Raw genomic sequence first — 27,240 nt, 5'->3', positions numbered from 1 at the left:
CACTCAAGTCCTAGCTTCAACAGATCAGCCCCATTCAGAGGGTTAGTTTATTTCCCCAGACTGATTTGTTAGTAAATTAGACTGTTTATCTGAGAGCAGAAAGTGACAAAAAATAAAAAACGAAAACAGTTATTGAACACGCACAGGCCTTGGTTGTTGTCGTGATGGACTTTGGAATGCATCGCGCTTGATTAGGCACCGGATATTTCCTGATTGGTCTTGGCTCTAAATGGAAGCCTCTACTTGGCTTTCATGATTGGCCTATCCTAATTATGTAAATAGATCCCCCCCCTCTCTCTTGGTGTCAGTACTGTAAATGAATTGTGTATGCTCACACGCCTAACCGCCATCCCATTGCATTAGTAATGGCCCTAATTGGCCACTCCTTGGGAATAATTGCGTTGACCAAGGTCAAGTTCTTTGCCCGTCTTTCTCTCAAGTATTGTTTTTCCGCATATAAACACGATGATGACTGCACACACAGAGTGGCTTCAGAAGCCACAGAGAACAATCCCCAGATACTGCTCTCACATCTGAATCCCAAATACGTATCAGTTAAAAACAAAATGGCACTTGCTTTCAAACACAGTCTTACAAAACAATTAAGTAACCAGTGCTGTATATTCACACACAATTCTATAGAAGCTACTGTGTACAACAACTTGGTATTTGAAGACCAAGCAGAAAACCTGAATATGCGTCCTGAGGGTTTCTGTATTTTCCTATTATGATGTTAGAGTGTGTATCAACTAAACTGAACAGTACAGAACTGAACCACACAGCAGACAACACACTGTTTAGTTCCCCTTATTTTCCAGCTCATTCGTACTCCTCAGGTCCAGTAATTGCAGCGGTGGACAGTAACGTTAGAAGTCATATGTGAAATATCAAGTGGGCTTCCACGTCATCTCCAGAACAGGATATTTTCACTGGACTTCAACAGCACACGAAAACATGGCACATATTTCAAAGCTTAATTCCTTTCAGTATGACACAGCTGTTCCACTTGAATAACTCATAAAATTTGCGCAGGCTATTTATGATATTTTATGTGGTTTGGAGTTTGGAAAGTCACGTCATCCAAATTATTGGTGTGATACGCCATGTCTTTGTCTTCAAGTAAGCTGCACTGAATACTGAATCTTAGACATAGAGATACAAAAAAAAACACTAAAAGGTACATTGAATTGGTAGTGTACATTAAAGGCTTTCAGTCGTGTGATGCTTGAGGTTTAGCCTGTTGAACGGAAAATCTCCTTGTTGAATAAAGCGGCATAACAAAAACAAGTCCCGGAACATTTATTTCAAAGATCCCGTTTATTTCAAAGATCTGTGTCGGTCCAAAGACACCAGACAAAACGCCACAGGAAACAATGACAAGTGGTCAAGACACGCCACAGGCTCAACAAATGGTCCCTTTGGAGGTAAATCATCAGAGGTAGTATAGGAAAACTACTGTGTGCAGGGAGGGAGCACATGGCCTTGTATGAGGACAACCTTGAGTGCCACCTCTGAATGCATTTGTTTGTTGTCCTTGGATACAGTTAACTGGCCATACTGTAACAGTCCCTTGAGGCTGGTGAAGGTGTGTTGCTCTCTCGCTCCCTCTCTCTCTCTCCCTCTCCCTCTCCCTCTCCCTCTCCCTCTCCCTCTCCCTCTCCCTCTCCTCTCCCTCTCTCTCTCTCTCTCTCTCTCTCTCTCTCTCTCTCTCTCTCTCTCTCTCTCTCTCTCTCTCTCTCTCTCTCTCTCTCTCTCTCTCTCTCTCTCTCTCTCTCTCTCTCTCTCTCTCTCTCTCTCTCTCTCTCTCCTCTCTCCCTCCTCTCTCTCTCTCTCTCTCTCTCTCTCTCTCTCTCTCTCTCTCTCTCTCTCTCTCTCTCTCTCTCTCTCTCTCTCTCTCTCTCTCTCTCTCTCTCTCTCTCTCTCTCTCTCTCTCTCTCTCTCTCTGATGGGCTCGAGAGAACAAAGGCAAAGTTTCTCTACCACAGACTTTGCCCACCCTCTATGACTAAGTTATGCCCTGTCATGTAGTCGGAGGCATCAGATGCCAAGTAGACCACTGCAGCTTGCAGGTCTGTCACATGAGCCAGTCGTCCAGCCGGGATATCTGACAGCCAGCGCTGCACCAGGGGCTTCAGACACTCCGAATGGATGAGAGGGGTGTCAACAATCCCCCTGGAAGGAGAGACAGGGAGGGAGAAAAAGAGAGAGAGAGAGAGAGAGGAGGGTGTGTTGGAGGGGGACAAGGAGCGATGAAAGTGAGAGTACGGGTTGTGGGGGGGGGAGGAGGGGTAGAAAACAGGAGGGGGTAGGGTTGAGGGGTAGGGGGAAAAAAAACAAAACAAGATGAGCCAGGCACATCAGACATCACAGGCAGAGTGACAGCCACGATTCGCAGCAGCCACCACTTGGGTGACGAAAATAAAGCCAATTATCCGCGCGCGCGAGGGCGAGCCCCGGTGTATCGGAGCGGCCTTCTGATAATGTTTACGGCGGCGCTCCCCGAGCTTAATGACCCGCCCCCTGCCCCGTTACCGGCACCACCGCGCGCGTGTAGGATCCTCGCCGCAATTTGAGTGCAGCGGCTCAAACGGGCACACGGGCAAATCTCCATCAGTGTCCTCCCTCGGTCCAGCATGCTGATGCTTTGGATAACATTAGCCTGCTGGCCTGGGAGTACACCATAAATGCCTCCGCTTGCTCCCGAGACAGAGACAGCCAGCGAGACACCTCCAGACATGATCCTTTTCAACAGTAATGACAGCAATCACTCAAATAAAAACCATCCTCCCCCCTTACACACACACACACACACACAGCTCACATGCAATCCGCTCGCAATTGTTACAAATGTATTTACACGAGGACGTCTAATGAGAAATTCCTGCCGACATTCTCTCGACAATCAGCATGACAGTGACTAAAAGCCGAACATCCATCTCCCCCTGTTTAGCCAGGTCTCAATGTATTCCGCTACCTTGCTACAAATTCCGCCATTCCGATAAATTAGCGCTTCCGAGGAGCATGTGACACCTTGGTTAACACATTCCACCTCAATTATATTTCTCTTCAGCACCCTGTTATCTGGAACCCTTCCTGGCAATCAGAGGTGCCGTTTTCCCTCAGCCAATTTTCTAGATAATGTGGCTTATCACCATGGCGGCTAAAGTTGCCAATGAAATCAGGCGGCAGTCAACCTCACACACACTAATTGTGTCCCCCCTTTTTTATGCATATTTACCCACTGTCACTTCAAAGAAATCAGTGGCCCATTGAGACGGCTCTCTGATAGTGGGTGGGGGAGCAGGGGGATGGGTGTGTGTGAGGTGGGGGGTTGCTTCTCTTTGCAAATTAAAATTAGCAAACAAGCCGGCGATAAATAAAAATGAGGGGCCGACTACGGCGAGCGTGCCTTTGTTCCCGCCGCCGCCGCCGCCCGACGATGCCGACGGAGAGGGCCCCCAGCTCCTGCAGCCGGACGGATTTGCTCGGGGATCGCCGGGGCTCAGACACGCATCTCCTCCTCTCCTCCTCCTCCTCCTCCTCCTCTTCCTGCTCCTGCTCTTTTTCCTCTAGTCTAGTCTCCTCGCAAGAGCTTCACACACAAATACGCACAAACAACGGGCCCCCATTGTTGTGGCGACACCTCCGGTTCAAGAGGCTAATTTGATTCCCTAATTGAATATAACAATTAAAAGGGAGGAAAAAGCCTGTTTTGCTTGACTCGCCCCACCAGCAGTCATCAAATTAAGCACTAAAGTATTGTCTGCAGCCCTTAAATGAGTGCCTCCATCTCCGATGTGTCCCCCAGTCCATGCTCGTCTGACAAGGCGCTTCTCTTTGTCCCTTCTTCTCCTCCATTCATCACAGCTTTGCAAAAGCCAGCCAAATAATAATAAAGGAGGATTAAAACAAATTGCTTGTTTGCCGTGAAAAATAAATGGCCGGCCTTAGCTGCCCAGAGGACCTGAAAGGCTGGCAGCAACACTAAGGGTTTTTGTCTACACATGAATGCGTTTGTGCGGCCCAGATTTCCTTAGCTGTCGGCCCGATCAATCAGGGGGGGAATTGATCAAGTAGCATAGCTGCTAACTGCGTTTCATGAAGTCATATGTCTGAGGTACGTTATTCCAAGCTAGTGCTTACCTAATACAGAGCCATGTAGAATGTCTGTCAACATCAGTTCATTTCCATTGAGGGAGTTTGCTTAATTTAATGTCAGACGGAGGCAGAGCACACCACATGCTTGGCCTCACAGTGCAGTGAAAGCTACCAGACTTTTATGATGTGACTCAGTGACTCGGAGGATTCAAAATAGTTATTTTTAACACTAATGACATGTTTATTATTGCGGTATACTGTGTTACAAGTCGCTTTGGATAAAATCATCTTTTAAGTTAACATCAACATAAACATAACGCGACCAAAAGTTCTAAACAAACTGTGCTGAATGGCTAAAATCGCAGGAGGGCAAGATGTATTTCTGCATGCAGGAGGGTATAATCAATGAACTCATTGACTACTGACCAAGTGATTGGTCGTTTTCAGTTCCAAAACTCCCACAATCCGGAAACTGGCATGGAAAAGCACTGCTATCTTTTTCCACAATCTCTTATGGGAGTGTGGCCACTCTGTTCCTATCTGACCTACAGTATGAGACTGCGCTAAGTCTGTGCTGGTGGTGAGTGTAATGTAATGTGTGAAACTTACGGAGAGATGCAGTTGACTCGGACCCCTCGGTCAACCCACTCGGTGCCCAGGGTCTGTGTGAGCTTCACCACGCCCACCTTGGACGCGTTGTAGGCCAGCTGCTTCTGAGGGTGAGGGACTGCAGGGGGGCAGGCAAGACAAATCGAAGTGAGCGAAGGAACCGCATTTTCCATCCTGTCTGGCCGCATAATGCATTCCTGTCTGCCGTCGCATCACTTCCTCATAGCATTTTGAATAGACAAAACAAAGGAGCCACTTCTCAGCTCACACAGACTCTTTACATCACATCAGCCCTATGGCTAACTTTGAAAGATTTGACTTGAAAGATTTTTCTCACGAGCTATCACTTTATGCGTTTTCCATACAAAGGAATGGGCTCTGTCTGTGTACGAGGACGTTGGCGAGGTGCGTTTGACTTGCTTCGCTGCCACCAGCGCTTCTGTCATAACTCAACGCTCAGACCTGAACCGAAAGCGACGGGGAGATGGGCTCCTCATTAGCTTTCCCGGGACCCTGTAGATGAGGCGATGTAAAATTAATTACTCTGGATGTTCGCTTGTGCGCGGCGGCCGCTAACAAAGGCAACACGCCATTTGTTTGCCTTGACCATCACAGATGCTGCGCGCTGCGTGCGATGCGGGGGGAGAGGGCCTCATTTCCCGCCCGTTGATTAATCATCCCGAGCTGGGGCTCCAAGTTACATACAACTTTAGTAGTTAACCTCGTCACCCGGTGATCTCACTGCCAAATAGCCCGGGCCGCGAGCGCGCGATGATAAATATGACACAGCTGCGCCGAGCGGCAGCGGCTGGTCCTGCCGAGAGGAGAGGCTCTGGCTCCACGCTGCCCAGGCCCTCATTTGTTTAGAGATGTGGGGGGGAGCGGGGGGTGGGGAGCCGCTGATCAGCTGGAGGAAGAAAAACCGCTGAGGAAGGTGATGATGATGATGATGATGGTGATGATGATGATGATGGTGATGTTGGTGAGGTATATGGTGAAGATGGGGAAAAGAGGGAGCCGCCACTGAGTGACCTGGAGTGGGCTGTATCTGAGGAGGAGACAAGCCTCAGGCTTACAAACAGAGACAGGCTTGAAATCCTCCTTATCAGGTGTGTGTGTGTGTATGTGTGTGTGTGTGAAAGAGGGTGTATGTGTGTGTGTGTGTGTGTGTGTGTGTGTGTGTGTGTGTGTGTATGCCTGAGACCGCATCTAAACCAGCCCGGCAGCCGTAATCCGTGTTGAAGACCTGATGATACCAGCTGCGTTGCGTAGTTCAAAACTGCCTTTATCCATCAAATAAAGCCCCCTTGATGTTCTCCTCTTCCGCCAGCGCCAAGTCCCCGGAGAGGAGCGCAGGCAAGAGAGCTCAAGAGCCTCCTAAAGCCCTCTTTAACATCCAGCCAGCTATTTATTCCTCTTTTTAAGGGCAGGCAAACAAGCAGTGTAGCCAACAAGGCTCTGATTATTTAAGTGTAGATACAGGCCAGTGCCATCAAGGGGTTTTTTCATCATTGTAAGGCAGCTTTGATCTGACGTTTGACATTTGGTTCTAACCTCCCCAAACATGGGAGGCAGAATCTGTGGGATTTTCTTCCTTCTTCTGAGCGCGGCATGGCGGCCCACTAACAACCATCTCCCATCCACTACCACAGCCGCATCAGACACCGCTTTGTTTTAACGTTTCTGAATTGCTAATAATGTCATATTTCATCTCAGCAGGAGACCAGGTAGCACACCTGCATTCTCACGAGATAGAGAGGGTGGGGGGGGGGGGGGGGGGATAAAGGGGTAACAAAAATAATAAAATAAATAAATATTATTCAGCAGATGGACTAGACACTGTCATTGTGCATTTTAATAGGCCTCAGTGTCACCATTTCTGTACCCAGTCTGGCTACAACAAGCCCCATCTGATTATACATTATGACAATGTAATAACAGATGTCCAGACCAATAAAGCCTATTCCTATAGGACTGTTTGTAATGCGAGTAATTGATCACTTCGCTCGCTCTGTACACGCCGGCCCTCAATTTGCCAGCATGCTCCTGTTTTACAGATTGCCCCCACGGTTGGGATTCCGGCCCATATGGTAGGCAAGTTTATTGGCTACTTGACTGTACAGCTGATGAAGTGCCGCGGGTCTCCTGGAGGAACCTGTTGGAGGAATTATGGAGTGCCACAAATAGCTCTCCCCTTTACAACAACGCAGTGTTTTGCTTGTAAAAAATGAGCTAACAACAACGAGAAAAAAAAGAAGAAAAAAAAAACAGAAAAGAAAAAAGAGAGTCGAGGAGGGAGAAAATATGAGTCGTCCACGCGGCACGCTAAAGCATAAAAAAAAAGGGCTGGTGGGAGTGGGACAAGTGGGGCCAAGTGGGGACTCTGTTTACTCAGCCTCGTTACGAGGCCCGGCGTCGGAGGCCCAGGAGGCCCTGCTGGACTCATCGGGCTTCATGACGAGGCTGAGAGGGCACCGCCAGAGACACCACGTAGGAAATAATACTATACAGTACATACTGACAGATGGGGGGAAAACGCAATGGCATAAACGCCTCCTAACACAATGGCACAGACATAGACGTATCGGGGATGGGGGGGAAGGTGTTTGAATTTAAATAATAATAATAATGAAAATAATAATAATAATAATAATAATGAGTTTATTTTTAGCACCTTTCATACAGTCTGCAGCTCAAAGTGCTTTACATGTAACACAATGTATCATGTACCACAATAACACACCCCTCTTCCTTGCTGTGGCTGTTTATGATTCAATCAGCAACATAAGGTTTTATCTCCACTGAGGTCATTGTGGGTTCAGAGATTATAACTCCAAGGCATAGAGTAGTGTATCTGCATAATAATACACAGGACACTCCACTAGAGTTAGGATCAGGGAGAATATTGTCAATACAAACCAAACCTACACCTGTGTTTAATGATTGTGCTTCACCACTCCACGACTCCGCCAATGTCTGTCTAAGCATTCTGTTGGACATGTGTTAAAATAATGTGTTTGGCAGATGGCCTGAAGTTTACTTTGCTCTAAGCCAAATCAGCCCAAATGACCCTTTTATTACAGTTTTCAGCAGTTTTGAAACCCAGTATTGACCGGTCTGCCTGAACACTTCCAACAGACCTCTAACCTTCATTCTTTCACATCCTGTTCTCCTCTCTTAAGAAAAGAGGGGGGGGGGGGGGAAGAGCAAACGAGTACAAGAGAGCTTTTGACTCACCTATTAGGCTGGCCATGGAGGCTGTGTTTATGATCTTCCCATAGCCCTGCTTCAGCATAACCCGACCTGCAGCCTACGGCACAGGGAGACACGCTTTCAAACACGCCTCAGTATCAACTCGCTTTCTAACCAAACAACTGCACAGGAAGAGCGAGGCAGAATAAACATGGCAAAGAGACAGCCTCCCTCCATATTGAATGTCACATCATAATTGTATAATGTTTATATGAACACACCTCTCTCTTCTCCCTCTGCTTATGTATGCAATCATTTTGGCTTTACATTCCTGGATGAATAGCAAACCCCGTGTAATAACAGCTATGATACAGTTTGATTTTTCTCTCGGTTTCAAACACCTATCAAGGTTCTCTCTCTCGCCATGCCAAAAGTTCAAGCTGTACAGTTAGGACTGGAGTTGTCTCACACAGAAAAACATCAGGTTTGTGAGGAAAAAGCCAAAACCACCCTGTCAGGGTTGCCAGAGGTTCAGACAAAGAGATGAAAAATGTACAGTCAGTGGTGCAGAGAAAGCGCCTGGCAGCATCACCTACCTGGCAACACATGAAAGTTCCCCTCAGGTTGACACTGAATGTTTTGTCCCACTCCTCAAGGCTGGTCTCTTCGCTGGCCGAATTCATGTTGATGCCAGCGTTATTGCATGCTATGTGGACTGTCGCCCACTTGGCCACAACGGCGTCCACCATTTTCTGAACATCCTCTGGTTTGCTGATGTCTGCAGTCAAGGCCATACTTGTGATCCCTGATTGTGTTGAAAAAGGAAAAAACAATAACATAACTTTGACAAATAACATACAATGAACTTTTAAGGACTTGTTGACATCCATGCAGGTCACATTTCTAAAATTGATGACATTTTTCTTATTACCTAGTTTATATCAACATTGCTACCCAACAATCTAACATCCACTAAGAAATGCCCTCTAACAAACTGTAACCTAATGCTATGGCGCCCTCTGCTGGTAACAGCAAATAAGTACATTTACAATTACCATTGCACTCACACTTTGATGCATCTCCCTGAGCATTCTTCAGCTATTCAAGTCGCTACAGCTTAATTTATTTAGCCATGGGAGTATTGAATTTCCCACAGTGCTTATTCAAATGGATGAGCTGAGCGTCATTATGTATGCCATTGCCATTGTGATACAGTTGCAATTCTCACATCAAGAAATGATGTGGCTGATATTTGTACAGAGGAAAATGTCTAATGTGGCTCCAATGACACTGATGCAGTGAGTAACGGACTGAATGGAAAACCTATTGGAATAAAAGTGCTGTCTTCAAAACATAGTTTTAAAACCACATTTTTAGCTAATTATGAGTAAATGGTACTCTATCATTGTTGACCCGATCATTACTGATCTGCCACTGTAATAGCATCGGTTTGCACACAACACAACTTTAGTACAGCTTGTACGAATGCTGAATAAAATGTACAGCACTTTGAAGGAAAATGATTTTCTTTATGTGCAGCTGTTCTAGACAGGTGGTATGGTGCTGCACAAAATGAGTAATCTTTGAAAGACACCATTTCACTATAACTAGAAAGCAAAGGAAAGGCACATATTACAACTGAGAAATGACATCAAATGCACTATGGTTTACAGTTACACTTGGCCAGGATAGCTCCCTCTGCTGGCGAAAATACCCAGTAACTGGAGTCAATCCCTCAATATCATGCAGAGATGTTGTGAAAGCCTGGCTCTGATGCCTGTCTTTCACATCAACAGATATCATGTGGCTTGTCTGTCTTTACATTATTATTATAAAACAAAAGAGAATGTCTGTACACTGGATTAGCTCCCAATCTTTTAACATCAACACATTGCCATTGTTTTTAATGAAAGTTTGGGAGTTACTCCGGTGTGCGGACGTTCTCTATTGTTTTACCTCTGTGTAATTGGTCCTGCTCCTGGCCTAAAGATACGCAGGATCTGAACGCAACCACTCTTCCAACCACTGTCTTTACGGTGTTACCTTTAAGTGTAAGCTCCTCTGCTACGGCCTCTGCTTTCCCCTGGTCTATATCCACAATGGCGACTTTGGCCCCGGCCTCCCCCAGGGCATGAGCGAAGGCCCTGCCGATGCCCTGCCCTGCCCCTGTCACGTACGCCACCTTCCCGTCCAAGCGCAGTCGATCCAGGATTGGCTTCCCTCTCAAGCCCCGGAAAACATCATCATCGGTTATCCTATTCTGTTATAGGCACAAAAGCTACTTAGACATTTTGGTCTTGAGTATCAGAACTCATGGATGACAATTATGGGCATGTTAAAAATATTTGTTTTACCCAGAGATCAAAAACAAAATCCAGAACGATTAGACAATGGTGGCAAGTGATTTCTTCGAACTCAATATGAGGTTCTGATCTTACCATTGTGCATGTAGCTAGTGAGGGGGGAAGTCTGCGTACGATGGTTATGCCATCTCTTAGAGGAATCATCACCTACAGTAGAACAATAACACAGGATATCCCCATGGTCACAAAATAAATCAGAACAGCTTGATTTTCAAGGTGCTGCAGATTGTTGATCTTTTTTAAGTAGGTTTTTTTTGGTGATCCCACTAGTTGCCCAGGTTGTAAAGAATAGTTTTGTAGGTCTGACAACCATATTTACAGTTCAACATTCCAGAATGTATATAGTCCCTAGCCAAACAAAGGTTAGCAAGCTACCTGGTATAGGTATTATCCTTCAACCAGTTAAAAGCAAGCAATTTAGGATATACTGTACTGTACTATGAAATAAGAATTTTGAAAACTGGTCCACCTGCTCCACACGTGGATCTTTGGAGACAAACTCGTTAAAGTCCCGTAGGGCCAGGCCGTTTTCATCTTCTGTGCCTTGCAGGTACACTCGTCCTTTGTACAGAGAGTTATCCACGCATATCACACCATCAACGCGGAGCAGGTTGTTGTCTAGGAGGAACTTGTAGTAATTGATATAGTTGCCTTTGTCAGCATCTATGAATACCATGTCAAACTGATCACCAGCTTCTGCCAACTCCTACAATATTGAAAAGAAAATCAGAACACGTCATTGCAGTTGAAATATCAGTTACAAAAGGAAGCTTACGCAAGCAACGTACGTATACCAGTTATGTGACATATACAGACAGTAGAAGAATCTCATTAAAACTCACCTTCAGGCTATCCATTGCAGACCCTATTTTCACACTAATCTTCTTGCCATGTGGGGACTTGTCAAAAATGGGCTGGACAAATTCCTTCAGGTAAGCCTCAAGTTCACAGGCAATTAATCTACCATCTTCTGGCAGGGCCTCCGCCATGGACAGGGCTCCATAGCCAGTGAACATCCCGATCTCCAGGATTCTCTTCGCTTTGCACATGTGCACAAGCATCTTCAACACCTGGCCTGTCAGACATGCATTAAAATCATCTACTGAAAGGCTTCTCTTCAAAGGGCACAAGCCTTAAGTTGTGTTTTTAATATATATAATTTTTTGTTTTCCATTTTTACAATTACATTACTACTGTAATGTTCATAATTCTATATGTTGCCCTTGCCCAAAAGCATATGCTAAATACTCTATACCGTATTTACTGTATTTGGGTTAAGAACATGGGTTAAGAGACCCCGTTATGTGATGCAAGCAAGGCTGGGTTTTTTTATCTAACACTAATAAAGTTGTGCTTTTGCACACCTCCTTGGGACAGGTGCATCGGAGAAGGACCACCAATATTGAAGTAGAAAGCTCCCGCACACTGTCTTCACTTACAACTGTAGCTTTTTATTGCATTGTTTCAGTCAGATGACCATCATAAGGCGATTCATCTGACTGAAACAATGCAATAAAAAGCTACAATTGCAAATGAAGACAGCGTGCGGGAGCTTTCTACTTCGTTGGATATCTGACACTGATGAAAGACACAGGTATGAAAACTACAGGTTTCAGTCACACGTTTCTGGCTCACCTTCCACGTGTCCCGTGATGCATTCTTTTGGAAGACGGAACATAGTTTTCCCCTCCTTGTATGCTTGGTCCCAGTCATGACACACCGTCTTCCTGCACACAAGAACACAATCAATCAATCAATCAAATTTTATTTATATAGCACATTTCATATGGCATACATAGACTCAATGTGCAAAGCTCATCATTCACTGCTACTGTAAGTGTCCTCATTAGATGCCTAGAAGCAATGATGGTGTACTGTAGGTCAAAGGTTTCCAACCTGTTTTGGAAGGTGACCCTGTTTTGATGTTACAAAACGTCTGTGACCCCCATATTTCACAACATCTCTGTTGTAACACCGAAGGTGGTGTCTTGGTGGATTTTCCGCAAATGTCCTACCAAGCTAATTTGTTTGGCTATCTTTGTGCGTGTGGTTGTTTCACTACTTTGTTTGGAATGTCGTTCAAGTATATCAAGTCAGTCCATTATCTCACACGGGCTCAAGATTAAGTTTATCTTTATTTAGCCAGATTGTAATAAAGGATCCAATTACATGGGATATTTAATATTTTTTTATTTAATGCATGTATTTTAATGCAACGTACTGGTCAATTGTAAGATCCTATCTGGGAAACGATGGTGTAGGTGTAAGTGCGTAGGCCTACATTAGATGTAGCTGTGAGTTATTATGTTATATATTATGAATGTACAGTGCTTATATTACAGTCATCAATTGTGTACAAACAAATAGCATGTTTTCATGTATTTATTTTGGGGGACCATGCATAAGTGTAGGCATAAATATTGATATTTGATGCATTGTACCAGAGTTAGGCTCACCACGCATAGATGCCGACATGAGCGCTCGGACATGGTCACCTGCCCATGAACAAACATGAGCGCACAAAAAATCTTATTTTATCAATTAAACAAGAAATGGGTTTTATTGGGTGGCGTCAACAAATATTGAACTGAATCATAGTCCACACACACACAAGCAGCAAAAGGGTTGTCCTGGAAACAATGGAATCTAATGCACTGCAGTCATGTCGGTGTCTTTGTTCAGGGACCTTTGGGCTAATTTACATCTGTAGTCCTCTGGCAGGGCACAATTAGACAGTCAATAGACACCAGACAACAACAAACAAATGACTAGACAGACAGATGATACAAATCAATCACATAAAGATATGGTAATACACACACACACAAAAAAAAAATTCAGTCAACTTGCCAATATTCAAGATGAGACAGGATTGATAAAGCCATTTTACAGGTGTGTATAAAACCATGTCATCGTTGTGCCATCATAGGAGAAAGAGAAGATCACTCACTTATAGAGGTCAGACAGGGGCTCACTTTCCTGGCAGGTCATCTTTTCCAGGTAGCTATCTAAGCCACTGGCGATGTCCAGTGCCTTCTGTAGGTTATTCCTCAGCTCCTCAGGGACATTGGTATTACCGTCAGCAATGTCCTTGGCTTTGGACAGATACTCCACAATGAACTCCAGGGGAGTATCAGAAACTGGAGACGAAAATCAATAAAAAAAAATATGTATGTATGTCAATTCATTAAAAAACAATGTGTATGCATATCTACTGTATATTAATCATAACAATAAACTCATGCACTTAATATAAGTTGAAGCATTAGAAGCATAACTCAAGTAGGAAGCAAATTTGTTTTGTATATCTGACTCTAATATGTCAACTGTAAGAGTTTTGAACATAACTTTATTCAATATTCAATTACGATTTTATAATTCCTGCAAATTATTGCTTATATTCCACTATTGATTTAAATCAATGATTTGTCATCAGCATATTAAATCATCACATTTCTGAAAACTTGTAATGGAAATGTAAAAGGAATGTTTTTTTGAGATATGATGATGATACAGTATATCTATATCCATTTATTTATCATTACCGATAATATAGACATAATTGATGGTTCATATTTGCCATTTACCCCTGTGAGATCACATTTATGATCATTCATATGAATGGTTATAATCTTTTGTAAAAAAAAAAAAAATAGGAAATTAAATTTTACATTTTTTATCATTATGTAGGCCTATGCTCATTTCTTAGAACTTATTCAGAACAGGTGCAAGTGTTGAACTGTAACAGTTTTGTAACTTTGTGTGGGAATAGCAGGTGTAGAAAGGCAACATTCCTGTGCACAGACAACTACACTCAGACACACACACACACACACACACACACACACACACACACACACACACACACACACACACACACACACACACACTGAAAACGGGTCTCACAGACCTAAACACCTTACCAGGGTTAAATGCGTTTAGTCATATTTGAGATTTCTAAATACAAAACGTTTTAATTCTATACCAAACATATGAGTATCTAAAAATATATTTTTGGTAGATCTAATGTGGCAAAAAAGGGGGGTGTGTGGATAATGATGCCATTTTTTTGGAAATGCTCTAGCACCTATCAAATTGTGAAACAGCACATCTCTGCGAAAAAAAATGTCATTCATACATTGTTCTGACGTATACTGTACTACCATGAAGAGTGTAGTTAAAGGGGCAGCCTCTCCAATTAGACATTCTCTGAACTGTGGTCTTATAATGTTTGTTCCGAAAGCGCATCAGAGCTACCAGTCAGGATCTTTCAGCGACTGATCTTGGAGGCACACGCAATGTTGGCTGAAAGTCCAACAGACTCGCGTCTACAAAAAAGTCTCAGCTTTCGGTGCCTAACAAATCAATTCATAGACAGTTAACAGACAACACAAGTCGAATATCATTTGTTAGCCATATTAACGTACAAAAAAAACGTCAAAGTCCCTGCGACAGAACAAAGTGAGGACTGAGGACCCACTAGCAGTCCTCATTTCAAAACAGGTGGTCTTGCCAAGCCAAGGCTACAGACCTGTTAGTTTAGACGTACCTTTAGCGGTCTGCATTCTGAAATCTCCGATACAAAAATATGTGCGAAGAAGTTTGCCACTGGGAATGCAAGCACGCAGACTCCGCAGCTCAGCTTTTACGTAGCCTCTGCGTGCCTCTGTCGTGAGCGATCAAAACACGTGACAGACAACTTTGCGTAAAGTCTTCTCCAAAAAAAACGTTGCCAAAGTGTAAAGTTCAGAATCGTTTAACATAGACGCCTGCTATGGTTGTCAGATGAGCACTGTCAGTGGGCACCGTCATATGACGATATATTTTGCACTAGTTAGAGTTAGTTAGCAATGAAAGGCCTTTTTACTCTCTCTTTACGTCGCGCTATTTCTTTTTGCTCTTCCAAAGCACGTCCAATGTGAAAGAATTTGGAATAGAATTGTACCAAACTCATACAACATTCTTGTTGTTTTATTCTGTTCACTTCTAATTCGTATTTCTAGGCTGTTTGTTTTTACAATAAGCTGTTTATTTTCATTTAGTCTGACTGTTTATCGGTGTCATTATTGAGTCGTTTTGGAAAAAACTCAAACGTCTGCTACCATTAGCACAATTAACGTTTATACAACTTAACATTCAATCATTCAATTATTTAGGTTGGACAACGTGTGAGAAAGATTGCGGATGCTTTGAACTTGGCAAACATTGCACACTGTACAAATGTACAGAAGACATCTCATAAGGTGTGAGAATTAGGCCTGAAGGCCTACTTACATCACTGTATGATGACACATTGTGCAACAATTTAGGAATTGACTACATGACGTGGGGGAGAGTTTTGTAAGGTAGGATTTTGTAAGGTACACTACCTGAACGATCGGCTCCTCCCTTGATGGATATATATACTGTACGGCAAACTGAAACAAGCACTCGCTGCAAAATCCTATTATCTGCCTTGTTGTCCCACAAGCTAGTTTTTGGTCATGTCAATTACCACATCCATGGACGAATGTCAAGACCAGTTGCAGCATCGCGAGTCTAAACCTATTCAGTATTATCTAGTACAAGTAAAGGATACATGGACACGAAATAATCGGAAAACGTTGAAGAACAAAAATGAACGATTGTCATCTGCTGAAATGTAAGTTGTCTAAATGCATGAGTAATGAAGTTGGTGTGTCCCTTACAGAAAATCACTGCAATACTACAGTTGCAAAACTGCAGTTTTGCAGACATTATTTGCTACATTATTTGTACAGTAGCCTACGAACGATGGATGAATGAGTTATTCGGTGCATCGTAGAATAATTGAATAGTGAACAAGTGTCCACGCTACCATGTGTTCTCTTAAAAAATGGGCGTACACCATTGGTAGGCTGTTACCCTAATTATGAATTAATAACAACCTCCATAATATTGTTTGTCTGACTAAAGGATGAATGAATGAATAACAACCTCCATAATATAACACAATTCAAATATTGACCACTTCTTGAGGTATGCTTTTATCAGTGAACTAGTTTTGGTATCACAATTTATTTTGATTGTAGGCTATATGATTGCATGTGTGTGATATATAGGCCTAGACTAAACAATCTGGATCATGTGCCAATGTATGTGTTTCTGAGCTGAAAACGTTTCACTGCCAGACATTCGTTGCCAAAAGACACTGGTGAACATGTTGGCAGGCTTCTGTTATGGCAGTGCCAGTTAAAAGTCTGGATGGTGTTTACAAGGTGTTGCATGTGTTGAGTCTTGACTGTTATAGTTAACTGGCAAATTGTTGCATATCGCCGCTTGAAATTAAGAGATGCATAATTATTAGACTGATTCTGATTCTTTGAAAAATGCAATACAATACCTGCAATGCTTCGGATTCGGATAATTGTACCATGATACAGGATTTTTTTCTTTCTCTTGCACAGACATGAGTGCACTGAAGAAAAGGGGACTACCTGGACGGTGGTCAGTCCCATTGTTTTCACCTATCAGGTAACAGAGACCCCAAACCTGTTGGATCCCAGCAATGATGCCCTTCTGACAGGCCACATCAGAGATCCCCATCAGCTGCAGATCCTGCAGAACAACCCCAGGCCCCTCAAGCGCTTCGTGGTCATGGACGAGACCGTGTTCAAGCTCTACGGCTCCCAGGTCACCGACTACTTTGAGAGCCGCAATGTCCTGCACAGGATCCTTGCGTTGCCCACCACAGAAGAAAACAAGTCAATGGAGATGGTTATTATGATCCTCAATGAGGTCCACAAGTTTGGCATCGACCGGCGCACAGAGCCGATCATCGCCATCGGTGGCGGTGTGTGTCTTGATATTGTGGGACTTGCTGCTTCCCTGTACAGGAGACGCACTCCTTACATTAGAGTACCAACCACTCTCCTCTCTTACATTGATGCCAGCGTGGGGGCCAAGACTGGGGTCAACTTTGCCAACTGTAAAAACAAGCTTGGCGCGTACATCCCCCCTGCTGCCGCATTGTTGGACAGGTCCTTTCTTCAGACATTACCACGAAGGCAAATCTCAAATGGGCTGGCTGAAATGCTCAAGGTAAAGGATTTATTTACCAACAAGAAAGATCACTTGCTTGCTGCTTAGAACTGAAATATGTAATATGTTTTTTTTTGTTGCTAAAACAGACTGTAAAAAACAAATAGAAATGTATAGATTCACATTGAGAAATGTCATTTTGCAGCAGTCTTTAGATCAGCCAAACTCAGTTCCATGCAATAAGAATTGTGCAGTTGAGCAGGATTGGTGTGCTATAACTGCCCTCATTTCTTCATCCTGTAGATGGCGCTGATGAAGCACAGGGGGCTGTTTGAGCTGCTGGAGAAGCACGGCCAATACCTGCTCGACTCCAGGTTTCAGTCTAGCCCCGGGGACTCTACCCCAGTAGCTGCGATCACCACTAAGGTGGCCATTTTGACCATGCTGGAGGAGCTGGCGCCCAACCTCTGGGAGGACAACCTGGACAGACTAGTGGATTTCGGTCACCTCATAAGTCCGGAGCTTGAGATGGTGAGGGCCACATGAGATCGACAGCTCTGTTTCTTAGATAGCAAAACGGTTGATACCTTACAAAACCAAAAGACACCCTTGGCCCTTTGTCAGTGGAAGATTGGAGTTATAAATCTTTTAAGAGTAAGAGGTAACAAGTCTCAGCAGGGACTGACCCAGTTGACTTCTTCAGAATATGTGTGTGTGTGTGTGTGTGTGTGTGTGTGTGTGTGTGTGTGTGTGTGTGTGTGTGTGTGTGTGTGTGTGTGTGTGTGTGTGTGTGTGTGTGTGTGTGTGTGTGTGTGTGTGTGTGTGTGTGTGTGTGTGACAGGGCCTCAGGGAAATACACTAAATAGTTACATTCATTTTCACACCATTTATGTCATAAGCTGTGCGCTTTGACAGACAGGCAGGCAAGCGCAGCGAACCCAGTGGCACCTAACCCTTTTTTCCCATTCTCTGCAGAAAGTGCTTCCAGCGCTGTTGCACGGGGAGGCGGTGAATGTCGACATGGCCTTCATGGTGTACGTGGCCCATGAGCGAGGCCTGCTGACGGAGGACGAGAAGCTGCGGATCGTCAACTGCATGCTGGCGCTGGAGCTGCCCGTGTGGCACCGGGACTTCACCCTGGCCCTGGTGCAGCGGGCGCTGGGCGAACGCCTCAAGCATTCGGGAGGACTGACGAGGATGCCTTTGCCCACCGGTCTTGGCTGTGCAGGTATGGAAGAGCCTAAAATCACAGCAGCAGCATGCTGCCGTTTCAGTTCACATGTGCATAGTGGTTAAGTTTCAAAATGAGGTTGGTTGAGTTAATTAGCTCCTTATGTGGAATTCATTTTGTTTTGATGGCACTTTAAATCAATTCAATTCCATTCAGTTTAATTTAGGGAACCTTGATCTTGAAGTTGACCGTTTGTCTTTCCTCAACAGAAATCTTCAATGACACAGATGATGACACGCTGTGCCATGCCTACGAAAGGTGGTGTGATGAGTTGGGATCGGGCCTTATCTAGCGATATGCCGAGTTAATGTTTGACCTCCTGTTTACCCTGTATTGATCAATTCTGTTTGAACAACATGAACATTTGTTACAAAACGGGATCATTGTTATGTTGTATTGCCACGTGTGAGAAGGTATTCCTAAAAAGCACATAAACAAACCACACAGACCATGCAAGAACAATACTGTATTTTATCAGCTGTATTTTAAATCGCATTGTAGATATGTTACACATGTTCATTCTCTTTTACATTAATGTAATGTTTGTTTCAAACTGAAGTGCATTTTCAAGATGGAAAGATGGTGGAAGATGTGTCTTTCATTGAGGTGGAGGGTTTTTTTTTGTTGGCACCTCCCTTCCCTCGCAATAGGTTTTGCATTCCCTTGCAATCGTTTTCCATTCCCTTGGAAGCTTCCGAGGGAAGGCAAGACATATGGCAAGAGAACACAAAACTATTGCACAGGAATGCAAAATATCAAGGGAAATATCAAGGGAGCACAACTGTTGCAACCGTCCTGCCTCATACTCAAATCTCCGATCTTGACCTTTCAGAAGGTCAGTAGATGAGAAACGTAAATAACTGTAAAAAACTGGTGTCAGTCAGAGAAATCGAATGTCTGTTGATTTTATGTTATTACATTGGTCTCATATGCTTCAATAATCAACATTTTGTCAAATGTGCTTTAGACTTTGTTTTATTATTATTTGAGACAACATTGTTGTATTATTATCCATAGTTGTTGGAGTAACAGTGTTTCTTGAACTTTTTCAAATAAAACTCAACCAATTCAATTGGAGGGCCAATATTGTGTGTCTTCTTCACGAAGGTTTTCTATCACCACCAGTGTTTGGAAGGTCACTTTTAAAATGTATTCCTCTACAGATTACAGAATATAATATATGCCCCAAAATGTATTTTGTAACATATTCCCATAGACTACTCAAAGTGAGTAGCATACTTTTTAATACTTTGAATTACATCTGCATTGTATGATATTAGCAGTGTGGATATTTGGTGAGTACACTGTAAACAAAAACTCTATAGGCAGCCCAGGCATTGACAACTGGAAACAAGCAAACTGGGGGCAGCCTGTCCCCTAAAGAAAATATATTATGTGTGTGTAGCCATAGAATCTTGATATAGAAGAAAACCATATCATCCACTCCATGATTAATAACAATTACAATTACAGATTTCATGAGTCATCATGATTTATTTTGAAAATGCTCAGTGAACCACTGTGGTGGAACATTTTTAGCGATTTTATAGAGCAACCAAGAGCCGTGGTGAAGTAGACAAGGTAAACCCAGCCTGATCTGTCACCGATTGGATTTCGCCTTACAGCTCAGGCTGGAGACTGGCACATTTATCTCTCCTGCTTCCTGTCCACGTTTGCTGGAACCAATCACAAACTAGCTTATCAGGCATACCTGGATCGTTGGTCTGATTGGTTGAAGGACTATCCAAATGTGTACAGTCATTTGATATATTTCTATACCCATTGATCATGCCTTTTGTGCAGTAGAAATACAGCGCAGACTCCCCAGACTAATGTTCAATCTTAAAGATGGACCTTAGCCTGATGATAGCCAGGCTAATGGAGAGGTGAAGCACTGCTATGAAAGGACTGGCTACAAAAAACAATCAATACATGAGTCAGTGCTTCTAAGCTTAATGGATATCCTGTTAAGATACTGCTTCAGGTAACCACTTTTCCAATTCTTGGGATTTAGCCTATATTTCCAAAGAAACTGTCAAAACGTTGAGATACAGTATCTGCTAATCTTCATCTGATAATATTTACTAGCAAAAAACATGGGTGGGCCACTAGGATTTTGCTCAGTTACCACTTTGTTTACAGTAACAGTCCAACCGCACTTTGCTTAGAAAGTTGTAATTAAAAATGTAATGAGCAGTCAGAAAATAAAGAGGATCTGCAGACAGTCTGGTCTTTACAAATTTTACTATAATAGCACGATGTGTGCTTGATTGCCAAAATCATTAGAGGAGATATTCTTCATACAGTCTTTACATTTTTAAAAAAGATCATATCTACATGGTTACAGCTAAATAAAAAGAATACAGTTATGTTGTCATCCTTCCAGGGTTTTGGAAGGTTTTGAAACATATGAATGAATCAATAAGAGCAAATTCATGTAATCAAATCAGTAGTTAACTGCACACAGCATTACCCGCAAGTTGTAAAATGCACTCGCATTTCAATACAACTACACTGTAAACATGTAGTACAAGTTCGTATTGGCACACATCCTTTCCTGAACATTTATACACAAATCATTTCTATATTGGTAACATACAATATAAACTCTATGAAAAACTATCAACTTCACGATCCCAATGAAATATACATTTTCAATGCAACCTTTAACATATCATTTACCAAAATAACAAAAATATAAAAATCTGTTCTACGAATGAGAGCCTTCCAGTGCATGTCTTATCACCAGTAAACTGGTCTTGTCGTTCGGCGCCTCTCTCTGTTGAGATATGAGGTGACCTTAGGGGTGAGTTAAAATTCTTTGAACAGAAGCAAATGTTTGTAGTGAGCATACAATATGTTTTACTCTGAAACAGTTACATTTTAACGTTTCTGTGTAAACATTTTGGATTATTCATTTTGAACTTTAACCTTTCATCCATGTCCATGAATGTTTTTGGAGGGCCTCCTCAAACCATTTGTGAGTGTTTACAAATGAACTTCTTGCAAATAAATGTAAAACAGTTTGCAAATGTCCATGTTGCTAAACATTTGCCTTTGATTTTTAAACACACACAGGCTGCTTGGTCTAGTGTGTGTGTGTGTGTGTGTGTGTGTGTGTGAGGGAGGGTTTTTTTTTTAACCCCCGCTAACACCCGTGCCCGTTCTCATTCTCCTCCATGCTGGTGCTGCTACGGCGACTGCTGCTGCTGTTGGACGCCCCGGGGGAGATGGAGGACAGCAGGGGGTCACTGGAGGTCACCGACGACAGGCCGTTGTCCATGAAAATGTCCTCCAGCTTGCCCGAGACCCTGGGCGGACTGCCGTAGGCCTCCGAGTCGTCGTCCACGTCGCAGTGGCTGTCGCTGTAGCTGATGGTGCCGTTGTTCAGGTCCAGGGTGGTGGGCCGGGACAGGTCGGGAGAGGAGTGCGGCTGGGTGGCGTAGAGGTTGGCCGCGGCGCAGTCGTCCAGGCCGGGCTCCTGCTTGATGGCGCGCGCCACCAGCTCGGAGGAGCAGAGGGTGGAGGAGGCCACCACGGGCAGACCGTGGGCCCGAGCCTGCATCTCCAGCTCCTTTATGGGGGCAGGCACACACACACACACACACACACACACACACACACAGACAATATACAGTTAATCTCAATCTCAGTCTCGATCGCTTAGAGTTTGCAGCTCTCTGAATATGGAAATCACACACACTGACACACACACACACACACACACATACACTGATACACACACACACACACACAGAGAGACACACAAACACACAATACACAGCTAAAAGTTTCATTCATTCCGATTGGGGAGATCAGAACCCACACAAACAGACACATTTAACAAAAGTGTGTGTGCACCTGGATGCGCAGCATGAGGTGTCGGTTGGCGTGCTCCAGCCTCTTCTGTCTGGCCTCCAGCTCCTTTGCTCGCTGCTGCTCACGCTGAAGCTTCCGGATGTAGTCCACGGAAGCCTTCAAAATGGTGCCTTTGTTCCATCTCATGTCACTGTCAGCAGCAGTTAAAAAACAATGATCTCTGTGTCAGGATCAATACGGAGGAAAGCAAACTAGGAAGTTATCATTAAGATAAAGAAAGTCGTTTAGAGATTCATTGTATTTATTTGGTTTGTTAGGGACCATGTTTACTTTTAAACATAAATGTCATGCATTTTTATTCCACATGAATACAGATCTATGGATTTTTGTCTTTGGTAATTATTGAGCATTGCAGGGTACTTACGGATCATTTGACTTGGGGATTAAAGTTCCCAGTTCTTTGATGCGATCATTGATGTTGAACCTTCTCCTTCGTTCAACTAAAGAGAAAATACAATGAATGATTTAAATGTTTATTTAATTGTTCACAATTGCATGCTTATTATTGACTGGTGTGGCTGTCAGACATACTTAAATTGTGGTTATCCTTCTTTTGTCTCTCCTTGGCAAGAGCCCTGACTTCAGCTTCTGAAAGTAAGACAGCATTGAGTCACTGACTAAGCAAAATTAGATGCATTAATGCAAAGTCCCAAAGTTTAAAACAAACCAATTTTGTGTTTTAGAGGTTGCTATGTGTTCTCAACACGTGGAGACAGTCACACAAGTCTTGGAGAATAGAGTCAATTGTTTAGTATTTCGTGAGGCACAAGGCCAATAAAAAAAATCATGTGAAACCTCTCATGAAGTTGAATGCCAAGCCACACTTGACTTTTATTTGAACTTTTCAATTTGGGGCACATTATGGTTTCTACATTAAAAGATCCATATTATGTGCAATTCAAATATGCCAAATCCTGATCCCCCCATCCTTTTAAAGACCCTTGTCTCAAAACTGTCATATGATTTTAGTGTTCCTTGAGTACTCTTGTTTATGATTTTGTGTGTGTGAGAGAGAGAGAGTGTGTGTGTGTGTGTGTGTGTGTGTGTGTGTGTGTATGCGTGTGTGTGTGTGTGTGTGTGTGTGTGTGTGTGTGTGTGTGTGTGTGTGTGTGTGTGTGTGTGTAGCCATTTGAGTATGTGTACATACAGTATTTATGGAGATAGAAGGGTAGGCTGGACGGGTAAAAACAATGGGCAAAATGGTGACATACCTACTGGAAACCCCTCCTGCCTCTGAAAGCTTTCAAACTTGCCACAGGATCCAGGTTTGTCCAGGATGTGCATCATTCCTGGAGCAGGCGTCACTATTTAGTACAATATTATATTTCATTTTAATTCATAGTGACCTATATTGTGCACATCAAATTGTACACAATATGATGACATACAGTAAAATGCATAGAGAACTGAAGATGTATCCTTATGATACATTAATCCTATACATTATATTTGCAAGAGGTAATGGGATCTGACTGTGCGAGAGTGTTCAGCCATCCACAACAGATTGCAAATATTCTTACCCTAACAGGGTCACCGTACAGTACATCAGAACCCAAAGCACTGCTTGCCTTAATCTCTTTATTTGGATTGTGCAGGCCGCAAATGTATCCTTAAATGTGTAAAGTTTGCTCTTTAACGGCTTTCCGCGAAAATCTGCTTTCAGCAGTGAGGAGAAGAGTAACCCATTCATTCAACAACCCTATAGGCTGGTCTGTTCTCAGATGCTAACGCAACGATCTTGAGAGGCTTAAAAAGGTGGGGAGATGGGCTTACCAGAGAATTCCCTTTTGACGTTAGGTAGACTGGCAGGGCAGGTGCCACTGATGGCCACTCCGGGTGGAGGAATGGCATGGTTGTTATACATGTCCATGAGGTTAGCAGACACCGGAATCTGGTGAAAGACAAGGCATCTCACATCAGGCCTCAAATGAATGAAAATAAAAGAACTATATTTAATAAATGAAAATGTGCTCTCTCTGGTATTACAAGAAAAGGTCAACTGAGGGTACCGTATTGGTCATCTGAAGACCGGCATCCATAAGGCCAAGGATGTCATCATTATAGCTTGACTCCAGGCTAATAATGTCTTCAATTACATCGTCCATCTGTCAAGGCAATTAATGCATCACAATGTTGAAATTCAACTTTTTTTTTTTTGGCTGCAAACCACGAAAAAAGGGTCACAGTATGTAGCTGAAACATTAGGGCTATTTATATACCCCTAGGCAATAGCCAAGAGTACAGATATACAACTTATAGGCTGCCGCTGAAGACTACTCATGTACAGTTTATAGGCTTCAGCTGTTAGCGTCTACACAACCTTTGCACTGTTGGGGCAGTGAATAAATCTACGGGTTTGGGTTTAGTTCACGGCATGTCTAGTCTATATTTAGACAAATGTAAATAAATGCCCCAAATCACCCTGAAGAAGAGTCAAGATGCATAGTGTTGTACTGTAGTCCAGATTCACTAGAGATCTGTGGTTTAATCAGAACTTTGCCATGATCTAGATTCTGTAATCATCACATTGATCCTTTTAGTTGTGTGTGTTCGAGGATGTGTTCAGTGTCACTCTGACCTGTTCAATTGTGCTATCAGACAGTCTGCCCTGAAGCAAACATCGGCCTAAATGTCGGTCTGATCTGACCGTGATATACAGATACAGTATATTCTCATTTTTCTCATTTTCTCATATTTGAGTCCGCCATATTTTGTCTTGTGCCAACTTTGTCTTTTGAGTGTTTGTCTGTGTTGTTTTTATTATTTGTTGTTTTTTGTTTAATGTCTGTCTTTGTATGTCTTGTGCCAAGGGTACGCTGGCTAGTACGCCGCTCCGTACGACATTATCTTTATGTAGCGATTTGTTATTCATTAAATTTGTTTGTTTGTCTTGGTGTCACACTTGGTGGGCATGCTGGTGACTACGCTGCTCCGTCTAGCCTCTGTTGTCTTATGTACCCTATGTTTCTTGTTTGTCTGATTGTTTGTTTTTACAGCACTTTGGTCAACTGTGGTTGTTTTTTTAAAGTGCTATACAAATAAATTGACATTGACATTGACATTCTAATTCTAGAAAAAGACCATGGGGAGTGAATGGAAAAAGTGAAGTAAACACTTTTCCATAATATTGCCCAATCATGGAGAAAACATGCTCTTATATCTCTCTTTGGTACTCATTGGAGTGGGTGTGCTGAGGCCATCTGGGTTAATGCACTACCCAGCAATTGCTGAATGAACCCTCTCTCAAAGAACCCTGTTGCTCAGTTCTTTCTTCAGAGTGAGCACCAAGAAGTATGCATTAGAAATCCTTATTCTAACATTACAGTAGTTTATATCTATGACATTGTAGAGTTGCATTACTGTCTAAAAACTGATACTGGTATGTTGACTTGAAAATTGCATGCGGTATGGTCAACCAATTGACATACACTGTGCTCTTGTAAGGCAGCATTGAAATCTAATCAATAAGACTCAATAAGTTACACATTATAGATGCTGTAAGTTACACATGTTTACCAAACTTGCTATCAATTCCTTGGTAAGACAATAGCATAGAATGAGATCAACATACTGTATGTTGATTTTGCAATGACAGTAGAATACTCCAATTATGCGGGTTGTGGAAGAATGGCAATTTGATGTTCAATGGCATTAATTGCAGTAATTCATAATTGTTTTAACAAAGCAACTGTTTCCATCAGCTTGTCTGTCATCAGGGAAGGCTACTAACCAGACCAAAACAAACGTGATAACAGGAAACACTGTGAAGGCATAAACTGAAACGTGGACTTAGTCGGTCTCACCGACAGAATCATTTCATGACGTTAGCGATATGGTATCTGTGTGTCTACCCTATATCCCTCACACAGTTTGAGTGTTAAGTTAAATCATCAGAAATGTTTAATGGCAGTAGTGGTATTCTCTGTGTCTAACCTATCTCCTTAAGTCATCTGCATGTTTGTCCTTACCTCCTTCTCGCAGTTGGAGTTTAAGGTGAGGAGGGCCATGGGGCTGTTGGGAGCGCTGGTGCCTGGGCCCGGGGGCATCCCGTGCTCCGGGGTCTGGCTGGCGCAAGCTGGGCCGCTGCCGTTCGGCCCTCCGAGCTTGGCACCCAGAGTGGAGCTGAGGTACTGCTTCACCTGCTGCCGCTGAGACTGCTGGAGGTGGTACTTGGTCGGGCTCTCAAGATGGCTTTGAACCTGGACAGGAAAACACAACCACCATGTTATATCTCAGTGTTCCAAACGAGACAAACGTAAGAATCTTATGAAGCTGTTTTCTGACAGATCATAGCCACATGTATGGTTATGTTCAAATGGAAACCTGGCTCATTTGATCTTTCATCTGATCTTCTTTCTAAGCATCTAAAAGTATCTTAAGACATTTCATCAAGGGTGAAACATTTTCATTGCCTGCTTTGAACTCTAAAATTCACTAACGTTACATGCCTTCAGCAAATAAAATCAGGGAGCCTGAATTACAATTCAGAATTCCAGAACTCATGCACTGTCCAAACTGTAATAGATATAACTGTACCAAACACACAGCCACAAAGGCCACCACTGCTCACCTGGTAATGACTGTACTCAAGCATTTCCAGCATTCTGTCAGAGAGATGTGTCTATTACTCAGAGCATTAAGTGTTCAGCAGATATTCCCTTTATGAGGTCTTCTATTAGGTGGATTCCTTGTGGACTGCAGAGCTTGCATGTACAATCAAGAGACAAGCCGTGGCCAGTTGAACTTATAAGGCACAGGCGTGGAGAACAGGCTAATTAGTTATGCATATTAGGGGCCAGAAGGAGAGATCATTCTCCTCATGTTGTGTTTTTCTACCCAAACGATGAATTTATGTCTTTATGGAGTCCA

General features: G+C 43.1%; 3 protein-coding genes across 4 annotated transcripts; 1 reads left to right on the top strand and 2 right to left on the bottom strand.

The window, feature by feature from the left end:
* Positions 1-1,887: 1,887 nt before the first annotated feature.
* On the bottom strand, positions 1,888-14,973 carry zgc:113054 (uncharacterized protein LOC541322 homolog). The gene is made up of 11 exons (XM_062545751.1): positions 14,812-14,973; positions 13,213-13,402; positions 11,898-11,989; positions 11,105-11,337; positions 10,732-10,968; positions 10,338-10,409; positions 9,943-10,159; positions 8,496-8,704; positions 7,945-8,017; positions 4,708-4,825; positions 1,888-2,172 (listed from the first exon to the last, which is right to left on the bottom strand). The coding sequence occupies exons 1-11, from the start codon at positions 14,825-14,827 to the stop codon at positions 1,977-1,979; spliced, it is 1,653 nt and encodes a 550-aa protein (XP_062401735.1). The 5' UTR covers positions 14,828-14,973; the 3' UTR covers positions 1,888-1,976.
* A 714-nt stretch (positions 14,974-15,687) lies between these two features.
* Positions 15,688-19,564, top strand: eevs (2-epi-5-epi-valiolone synthase). The gene is made up of 5 exons (XM_062545750.1): positions 15,688-15,903; positions 16,688-17,321; positions 17,565-17,792; positions 18,237-18,489; positions 18,702-19,564. Exons 1-5 carry the CDS (start codon positions 15,746-15,748, stop codon positions 18,782-18,784), a joined length of 1,356 nt encoding a protein of 451 aa, XP_062401734.1. The 5' UTR covers positions 15,688-15,745; the 3' UTR covers positions 18,785-19,564.
* A 2,076-nt stretch (positions 19,565-21,640) lies between these two features.
* mitfa (melanocyte inducing transcription factor a) lies at positions 21,641-26,974 on the bottom strand. 2 transcript variants are annotated; one of them, XM_062545748.1, is made up of 9 exons: positions 26,942-26,974; positions 26,340-26,570; positions 24,381-24,476; positions 24,145-24,262; positions 23,583-23,675; positions 22,903-22,959; positions 22,736-22,811; positions 22,354-22,501; positions 21,641-22,066 (listed from the first exon to the last, which is right to left on the bottom strand). In XM_062545748.1, the coding sequence occupies exons 1-9, from the start codon at positions 26,972-26,974 to the stop codon at positions 21,641-21,643; spliced, it is 1,278 nt and encodes a 425-aa protein (XP_062401732.1). The 2 variants fall into 2 exon arrangements, with proteins under 2 accessions (XP_062401732.1, XP_062401733.1); XM_062545749.1 differs by having other exon boundaries at positions 22,903-22,956.
* Between the last annotated feature and the right edge of the window lie 266 nt (positions 26,975-27,240).

Source organism: Sardina pilchardus, chromosome 9, assembly GCF_963854185.1.
Source record: "Sardina pilchardus chromosome 9, fSarPil1.1, whole genome shotgun sequence".
NCBI lineage: Eukaryota > Metazoa > Chordata > Actinopteri > Clupeiformes > Clupeidae > Sardina > Sardina pilchardus.
This window is presented reverse-complemented; position numbering and strand designations above follow the sequence as displayed.